The following is a 9785-nucleotide window of genomic DNA, read 5'->3' as shown; positions in this document are numbered from 1 at the left end:
AAGAGTGGGGAGCTGTCATTGAATTAGAAACGTGAGAATTCTAGGTGCATTCTTGGAAATTGCCCTCAGCCTTTTGTCCAAGCAGCAGAAGCAGCAGTTCAGGATAGCTGGTAGTATATGGTCCAGAAGGAGAAGGGCTGAGCCTTTCACTTATTTTTCAGAATTCCTTGGTGATATTATAAAAATAATTTTACTGCTAAATTAGTCTTCTACTTGCAAAGTCTGGTTGTTTCATCTAATCAAAATGCAGTCTTATTTTTTTGTCTTTTTGCCAGCCTAGAATTGATGTTAAAGGGAAAATGCAAAAATCTCTGGAAACAGCATCTAAGAGTTACCCGCTGCTAACCAGTAAAGTGATGTCTCAGTTTGGGTGTCTGTCTGGCATGTAGCTGAAGCTGTATCTGCTTCTTTCCCAAGTCTGAGGAAAGGCATTTTGTGTTGGAGAACTTGTCCAGCACCTCTCCCAAACAAATAGTTGGTCTAGCAGAATACTAAACAGTCTTAACTCCTGCAAAGTTCAGAAGGTCAGAACAGCTCTGAGTGTGTTGGGGTTTTTTAATTTTTTTTTGTCACCCTCAGTCTTACAATGTAGATGGACCTACATGCTTGAACCAGTGACCACTTCGTCTATAAAATATTGTCTGGTTCCACTTACTCATAAGTGTGTGTGTTACTGTTGATGCCTCTATCTCTATTCCAAGCACCACACTTGTCCATTGCTAATATCATTATGCCAAAGGGTCTGGGCAGGAGTGGTGTTCCAAACAACTGCTTAGGTAGCAAGAGGAGTTTGCTATAGTTGGAACTGTGAGGGTGGATGGAGTGTTAAAATGAAAGAGGATGCCCAGAATGAAGGAGTAAAAGTTTGTTTTGCTGTTGCTTTAGCTCAGTGGGGGGCAATTTTGGCAGGTGAGCCACAAGGTAAGCCCCACATCCTCTTCAGGTACCATTTTGATCCTCTTCCCTTGCCTGATCCATTGCTCTGCTTTCTGCTTCCTGTCGTACACACACAGGCTGTCCTTGCCACTTGTGGCACATGTGTCGTAAGTTGACCACCCTGTTTTAGCTGACACTGTCATTTGTATAAGCCTGGAAAAATAACATGGGAGTTTGTGTGTGCTCTGCTGTTTGGGCCACCAGTGTAAAAATAAAACTTCTCCCGGAACCTATATAAGAATGGCAACTGTGGTCAATTAATTTGGGCTTGATATGCAAGGTTTTTACAAAGAAGGCTATGCAGTTCAGAATGACAAAAAATACTTGTTTAGTACTACTACATGTCTGTATAAACCAACAAGCTTCACCATGAAAAGCCTGCTCAAATAGACTTACCTGTATGCTCATAGCTTGAATGACTGATAGTCACCTGCTTGGGCAGAGCACTGTACTGTGTGACATTCTTGGGATCAGAGTGTTTACATTTTCATCTTGGAAACAGAAAGCCATTTCTGAACTATTTCACTGAGTGGTAAGGTTTTGTAACAACCTTTCCAAGCCTGCTTGTGGATTTGTCATTCAGACAACAGTATTTTACTTTAGATGGTGTTTTCCCCCTCCATGTTTTCAGTTATCTGAAACCTGGAATTATTCTGATGGGGATATTTTTCTGTTGTGCAAGCACCAACATGTGTTTTATTTTTGATGCACCTGATTCTTGCCTTGTCTTTCTTTTTCTTCAGAGAGGTCTGTTTTGAATTCCACTCTGCCCAAGACTGATACTTGCAGAGACAATATGCTCAAATTCCCACAAGAGGAACTGTCTGTCCAGCATCCTCAGTGGTCATGTCCCCCAAACACTGTAGGAGTGGGCAACAGTTTGCCCATGCATGTGTTCCAGCCAGCTGTGTTGTTATCACCACCTAGACAGAAAAGCAGCCACGACTTCTCTCCTCTTCAGAATGGTAAGATGACTGTCTCTCTGTGAACAGGATGAGATCAAAACATCAGAAGTATCAGACTGGGTCAAACCATAGGTCCATCTAGTCCAACAGCCTGCCTCTCACAGTGGCACAGAGCAGATCCTAAGGGGAAGAATGTTTATGAAGGACCTATCCAGACTGAAATGCCCTCTTCCCCAACAGCTTCCAGCATTCAGAGGTGTTGAAGTCTTAATTTGTGGACTGCACCCATATCTATCAGTACTTATTGATGGACCCATCCTGCATAAATTTATCTAGTCCCTTTCGAACCTGATTAAATTGCCTCTACAACACCTTGTGGCAATGAGTCCCACATGTTAATTCTTTGTCTATGTTGTTCCTTCTTTCAACTTGTTTAGTCTTGAGCCCACAGTGTAATTCTGCAAGTCTGTTGTTTGAACAGCCTCTGCCTTTCCCTTTGAGAAGCTGCCTGGCATCTAAATCTCCTGCTTTTGTAATGGACAGTGCATTTCTTTCTTTTCTTCTCTTTGCCTGTTCCTGATGTTTGTTTTGGTTGCCATATGTCTCCCTCTACCTCCACGTAGCACTGCCTTGCAGTTCTCCTGCTCTCTGCAATAGAAATTGCCACTGCACCCTTAAAAACACAGTCTTTGAATATGGCCTATGCACAAGGAGTCAATAAGGATTTTAGCTGTATGGAAGTCATAGTTTCATAGTAGCTAGGGTCAGGAGGAACCTGAACAGATCATCTAGCCTGACCCCCTGCCACAGGCAGGAATGAATGCTGGGTTCACAAGACCTTCTTGTCTGCAGAGTCTGATTTTTTTTGTTCGAATTCTTAGGTAGGATTAGTACCTAACACAGGTACTAAATTTCTCAAAAGCCCTTCTTTTAAAAATCACTCACTTCTACACAAACATATTTACTTGTAAATTCTCAGGAAAGTTGCTTTACTCCCAGAGAGTATGCATTGTTCACTGAGAAGGGTTTGCTACCCTGTACGTTCCATATGTAACAGAGGAATCCCTCCTTTAAGTGCCAAACCTAATTCAGACTTGATGGTGGAATAGTAGTTGGTGCTCTCATTGTATATGGACACCTATACATGAGCTCAGAGGCTGCTCCAATGCACTAGAAATCCACACTCCAGCAGCCTCCTGTGTCTCGTGTATCAGCACCCCTGTGCTTAAAAATAGCGGTGGGGGTGCTTTAACTAAAGCTCATTGCACAAGCTTTAGTTCAAGAGCCCCTGCCACCATTTTTCTGCAAGGGACACTGATACTTGAGATGCAGCAGCGCTTTAATTACAGCAGCTCTTAGAGCTGCTGTAATTAAAGCAATGCCCCCGCCCACCCCCAGAACACGTGTAAAAGTGCCCTATGTGTCTCCTGTACGCACCAGTACTGTAATGAAAGACGAGACAAAATAAAACATTGTTCCTTTTTCTTTTGGGGGCAAAGCAGACACCCAAATTGAGATCTGCCTCTACTGGCTTAGCTGTGAGTAACTTGCATTAAACTGCCTCCCGGTTGGGTTTTTTTTTGCATTTTCCTTCTGATATCAGTTTTATGTTGGGACATAGTGGAAGACTGAATCAGCAATGAAATAATTAATTGACAACTGTTAGCTGATGTTGTGAACAACTGAAAAGCTGAGCCCTTCTCCTCTGACCCTCTGCTAGTTTTTAAACCATGTAAATGTTAAATTATTTCCGCAAATCTCTCCTGGAAAACATTAACCAGTGGTGCAATGAGTGTGTGTGGCAGGATCTTGAATAACAGGACAGCTGAATAACTCTACTTGTATCCCTACCTAGAGGGTGGGTATTAGACTTCACATTATTTTTTTTTCCTGCTTCTTTTTTATCTAGCACTGATCTATCAAGTGAAATTATCTTGTTGAAGACCGCATGTTTACTGATCCTTTATTTCTCATCTGCAGCACTGAACAGCACGGTTCAAACACATTTTACCTCCCAGGTCTCTCCATCTACCCAGAACACTGAGAGGACAGCAAGTGGGGGAAAGAGCTCACCTTCCTCTGTGGGAACACACAGCACAGATGGGGAGAACTGTTTGCTCATCCAAAGGTGGCAAGTTCCTCCCACATCCAAGGACTCTGAGAGTTCTTTGCAATCGCATGGCCAGCCAGTGAGCAGTATCTTCTCCTCTTTGGATCAGGGTCAGGCCCCTGGTGTTGCTGGGGAGGGGGCAAAGCCCAATGCCACTGAAGAGTTTTCTCAGAACAAAGATCTGCTGGGACAAATCGCTGAGCTAACGCGGCAGAATGCTCTCATCAAAGCTCAGTTGAGCAAATTCAAAGACTGCTCTCAAGGGGCAGGGGATGGCCTGCACCAGCTAGGTACAGTGCAGAATATACACACTGCTCTAGATCCAGCTACCCAGGGACAGGTAAGAATGTCATGGAGAGATAGGAGGCCCAGCCTTCCCTTTCCTCTTGGCTTGCTCACAACCTATGGATGTTGGGAATCTTTGTTCCTAACTTTTGCCTCTTGTTATAATGGAGGGAGGTAGAATAACTAAGGCCTTTGAGCCATCTAGACTCAACACTTGGGAACTGAAGCTGCAGTTTCTTGTGTCGCTGTGATAAGAAGATAACCTGCTTTTTCATAGGTCAAAATCACTGGTATCTAGGTGCCACCAAGCAAAGAACATACGATAGACTAGGGGTGTGCACACTTCAGTCAGGCCTGTGACAGGCAAACATGTTTGTGCTACCTCTTGTCAGTGTGGGTCATATCAGTGTAGCCCAGTGGTCTCCAACGTTTTTAAGTAAGAGATCACCTTTGGAATTTAAAAGCAAGCCAAGAACTACCATGCGCCACCCCCTGCCCCAACCAGCAGGTAAGTAGGGTGGGGGGCAGACCGGGGCAGAGGGAGAACAAAATTATTTGGGGGTGTGCTAGGGGAAAGGGCTGTGGAGGGGCGGGGCAGATCAAGGCTCCAGCCCTAGCCCCACATCCTCCCTCGCCGCTGGGTCCTTGATCTACACCCCACCTACCCTGCCAACGATGGGGAGGGAGGAAGTGGGGCTGGAGCAGGGGGGCACAGCCTGGGAGGGCATGGGGGATGTATGCCCCTGGATCTGCGCCCTGGCCAGGCTGGCTGCCGCTGTGAATTGGGGCCAGGCTGCACTCGGGTTGGCTGGTGGTAGCACTGGGAGCAGGGCTATGGGGGGTGGTTTAGGCACCCAAAAATTCACCGTAGCCGCCGTCCCAGCACCACCGCCCAGCCTGAAAGTAGTGTGGCGCAGACCACCGCAATGAATGGCATAGCACTGCCTTCCAGCCCCAGTCTGCTTCCCCCCTGCATAGATCCCAGGGAGGAAGGGAAAGGTAGCACCGTGCTCTTCACGGTGGGGAGCTGAGCTGTGCTGCATTCAGGCCGGGCAGCAGCGCTGGGAGGGGGTGCTATGGGGGGCTACGGCAAATTTTCAGGTGCCTGCATCCCCCCATGGCCCCACTCACAGTGCCACCGCCACCCAGCCCAAGTGCAGCCCAGCCAGTGCAGATCCAGAGGCACATGGCCCCTATGTCCTTCTGGGCTGCATGCCCCCCTCCCTGCACCCCCTCGGACAAGCCGCTCATGGCTCCATCCCATGCCTCAGCTGTGCAGAGCCTGCCCTTGCTCCAGCCCCACTCCCTCCCTCACCACTGCTGCAGCTGCCCATGCTGCCCGGCATTTAGGGGGGGCACATGCACCCTCATCCATGCACAGCGGAGGCACCTGCCATTGTGGGCTGGGCTTTGAGCCTTGAGCCACGCTGCATCTGGCCTGGGAGCAGCCCCACACCACGTGTGTCCCACCATTGGGCTGTGCCTCATCTCCTGCCTGCCCAGCAGCAGGATGCACATGGCATTGGGCTGCTCCCAGGCTGCAGCCTCAAATCGACTCCAAGAGTCTCCGAGATTGACTGGTCAATCTCGGAGCCTTTTGGAGTTAATTTGACCACTGGTGTAGACCACTGGTGACCACGGTAACCACTGGTGTAGACATAGCAGTGTGGGCCTCAGCACTAGCTAGCAACCAGAACATAGACCCAGGGTCCCTGTCCAACTTGAATCCACATTGCCTGTTGTCCCTTGAGTTTACCAGATTACAGCCAGTGTGGGTATGCCTACATGTGGCTCATTCACACACCTCTGATTGCGGTGCAGACATGAGTTGGGTCTCTTGCCCCCTGCTAGCAGAATTAACTAGGGTCAAGCCAATGCCTCTGGGGAAAAGAAGAGTAGAAGACCTTGCGTTAGGAAAATTAACCATCAGAGTGGCTCCACTGCTCAGAGTAGGGTTAGGCAACACCAAAGAATCTCTGATGCCTAAAATACATGACAGCCTCTGTTCTGACTGGCACCAGTGGTCCAGCATTGTTGGGGTATGGGGGATCCAAATGTTCTTAGTTAAATGGAGCCTAAAGGCCCAACTCTTCAGCGTATGGTATGCTGTTGAGTTGTTCGCAGCTATTTAAGTTATGGGCAGATACTACACTAACTTGCACAGGAATGTGGCTTCTCCAGGGTCAACTGCACCCTCAGAATATCAGGCTGTTGGGCCATAGCAAGGGGAGGGTGAGTGGGGCAACTGCCCTGGGCGCCAAAGTGAAGGGGCACCAACAGGTGCTGCCTGGGCATGGGATGGAGCCGCGAGTGACTTATTTGGGGGGCCGTGGAGATGGGAGAAGGGTGGCTCCCATCACTGCGTACATTCCCAGGCAAGCATGAGGAGGACATGTGCTCCCCGAATCTATGCACTGGGCGAGGGCAGGCTGCCACTGCAGGCTTTGCCCCAGGCACCAAACTTCGTTGCTACAGCACTGTCAGGCTGGCTCAAATAGAGCACAGCTTGCTAGTTCAAGAGTAGTGCAATGCTTCCTGCCCTGTACATCCAGAGCAAATCCCTTTGACCACATGATTGCTTAATTATGGTTGATCACTGGCGGAGTTTTGTTTTGTTTTGTTTTTTTAATGGTTGGTTGCAGTGATGCAAGAAACAGGGCTGTATGCTGTCTGTGGGCAGTGCAGCTTAACATGATACTGTCCCTATTTAATGTGATTCCATTTGGACAGCACCCAGATGCCACAACAAAAGGCGTATAAAACCAGAGATCTACCTGAAAAATGTTGTGATGTTTACTTAAATTCCTAATTCAAATTCAGTGTGAATGATCATTTTATTAATACAATACTTGAACTATATGGCATGTCCTCCCCAAAGGTGCAACTTGCAAATCTGCTTATTGAAAGCCAACTGTTTATTAGACTTTTCCAGGAGTCTCAAAGAACTTGGAGGAGCGAATAGCAGAGCTGAATCGTCAGAGTGCAGAAGCCCGTGGAAAACTGCTGCAGCTGATAGAACAGCAAAAATTGGCTAGTGTCAGCACAGTCTCTCCATCAATCTCTCCTATTCCACCACCATCCATAAATTGGACTGGTATGTATCCAACACAAGAAAAGCTAAGATGATGCATTTTAACCCTTATGTGAGAGTCCCCTATCTTTTGTTAACTCAGTCAGTAGTTCCCAAACTGTATACAACACAGCATTTAATGACCAACTGAGAGCTCTCAGGGCAGGTGGGTACAGACTATCTCATTCACTGCTGCTAACCTTTGTTAGACCGCTAAAAACACCTCAACTAGAATTTGCTAAAGTTACTTTTCTGCATAAGGCAGAAGGTAGAGCTGGGTGGCTAGAGACTAACTAGTTCAGCAAGGTTTGAGCTTTCATGGGCAACAGTCTATTTGATATGTCACTGTTACAGTCAGCCTGATTTATGGGTAGAGGACACAACGGGCTTCTCTCACAGGTAGCAAGGGAATGCCTCATCCCAGTGAAGCTCCTGACAGCTATATTCTACCTAACCAGGCCTGGCTACAGAGCTGTTCCAAGGGAGATTCCAGCACTTAATTTGTAATGTCTTAACAATCCCACTTCACAAATTTGCATTCTGATTCTTAGTTACGATCCAGTGAGGAGGTCTTTTGTGGGGTGATCTTGCCTGTGCTCTGGTTCCCCTGAAGAGGTGCTGCAAGGGCTACTAATTAGATACTCGGAGATAACTAAAAGTCTATAGCACTCTTTCTAAGACAGTAAAGGGATTATTCTTTATGCGGCTTAGGGTCTGTGGACTAGCTACCGTGGCTTTTTAACAAGAAGAAAGCAGGACAATTTAACCCTTTCTTGGAGTGGCTGAGTGTTAATGACAAGCAAAATAAAGAGAGGGAAAATGGTTATATGTACAAAGCATAGAAGGAGCACGAGGGTTAAAGAGTGTGTGTGTGTGTGTGTGTGTGTGTGTGTGTGTGTGTGTGTGTGTGTGTGTGTTTAGGGAGCATACCCACAAATGAATGGAGTGGGGCCTTGATGCAGGAACAGGGGCTCTAGCTACTATTGCATTGTAAATCTAATAACTCAATATTCCAGATGAAGGAAATGGAAAAACTAACAACATAATACTGGAGGGGGAGAAACTTAAAATCAAGCCACATGCAGGAAAAAAATCAAACAAATGATGCTGCTAATGTTCCTGTTCCTTCGCTAGAATTAAGTAATACTAATTTACTGTCTAGGAAATGCAAAGAGGACAATTGAGGTGTCTGTTCCAGTGGCAGAAGCTTTCAACAGCTCCAAAGAAGGCACTCCTTCCCCTGCCAGTGGGCCCAGTGCACAGAGGTGAAAACCAGTTTTTTATTATTTATCTGTGGTCAGGGTGAATGAAATACATGTACAAAACTGGTCACTTATACAAATTGTTCAAATGCACTTTCACTGTGTTCTCCCAGATTTGATTGACATGCCATGGCTTCAGCACAGTCTAACTGGGAGAGCTGGAAAGAGGGACTGTAACAGGATAACAAATGTCCTCTGATGACCTCAACCTCTCCTGGGAAACTCTGACCTTGCTGACTTCTTATGATTGAAATTAGATTGTTGACATTTTCCTGGATATGGGGTAGAGGGAACTGCATTATTGAAGGGATGCAGAGAAACCCAGAGTGCCAAAGCTTTGGGGAAGAATACAAATCCATCTGGTTCCAGGACAAACAGGAAGAATCCCTCCCTAAGGAAAAATACTTTACATACATATTTGGGGAGAGGGAGACATGGGGAGCCAAGAGGAGCTTTTTCATCAAGTCAGGCATTCACCTCTTTGGGGAGGGGGGCAGGGGGATTTGATGGTGGTTACCCTGCTTCTGTGAGCCAGAAGGGGGCAGGGGTGGACCAAAGGACCACTTTGTTTTCTGCTCCACCTAAGCTCTAAAACCAAGTGCTTGGGAGTGGCAGCAGCATTTCTATTCTGGCAGCACTGAGGAGGTCAATTGACTTTATTATAATCTACCTGATGCCTACTAATCTCTTTTCACTCCCTCTTTTCACTGATTCCCTCAATCTCTTTTCACTGACCCTCTCTTCTTTTTAATGGTCTTGATGTTCCACTGTTCAAACTACCCTTTCATAGATTCATAGATTGTAGAGTTGGAAGGTACCACAATGGATCATCGTGTCTGACCCCCTGCCCCGGCAGGAAAGAGGACCGAGGTCAGATGACCCCAGCCAGGTGACTGTCTAGCCTCCTCTTGAAGACCTCCAAGCTAGGTGATAGCACCACCGCTCTTGGAAGTCTATTCCAGATCCTGGCCACCCTTACTGTGAAAAATTTCTTCCTAATATCTAACCTAAATCCACTCTCAACTAGTTTGCACCCGTTATTCCTAGTCACTCCCTGGGGCGCCTTGGTAAACAGCACTTCCCCTATTCCACGTTGACCTCCCCTAATAAATTTGTAGGCGACCACAAGATCTCCCCTCAGCCGTCTCTTGTGAAGGCTGAAGAGATTCAGCTCTCTCAACCTCCCCCCATAGGGTCTATCACGAAGGCCACTATTC

General features: G+C 46.9%; 1 protein-coding gene across 1 annotated transcript in view; it reads left to right on the top strand.

Annotated features, from left to right (window-relative positions):
• The window catches only part of LOC102387374 (tripartite motif-containing protein 45), a 73357-nt gene that overhangs the window by 26333 nt on the left and 37239 nt on the right, over positions 1-9785 (top strand). Inside the window, exons 12-15 of the mRNA XM_025214439.1 lie at positions 1680-1901; positions 3822-4291; positions 7159-7330; positions 8469-8571. Coding sequence (XP_025070224.1) covers positions 1680-1901; positions 3822-4291; positions 7159-7330; positions 8469-8571 — 967 coding nt within the window. The remainder of the gene's footprint in view (positions 1-1679; positions 1902-3821; positions 4292-7158; positions 7331-8468; positions 8572-9785) is intronic.

This window comes from Alligator sinensis, unplaced genomic scaffold (assembly GCF_000455745.1).
Source record: "Alligator sinensis unplaced genomic scaffold, ASM45574v1 scaffold317_1, whole genome shotgun sequence".
Taxonomy (NCBI): Eukaryota; Metazoa; Chordata; order Crocodylia; family Alligatoridae; genus Alligator; species Alligator sinensis.
This window is presented reverse-complemented; position numbering and strand designations above follow the sequence as displayed.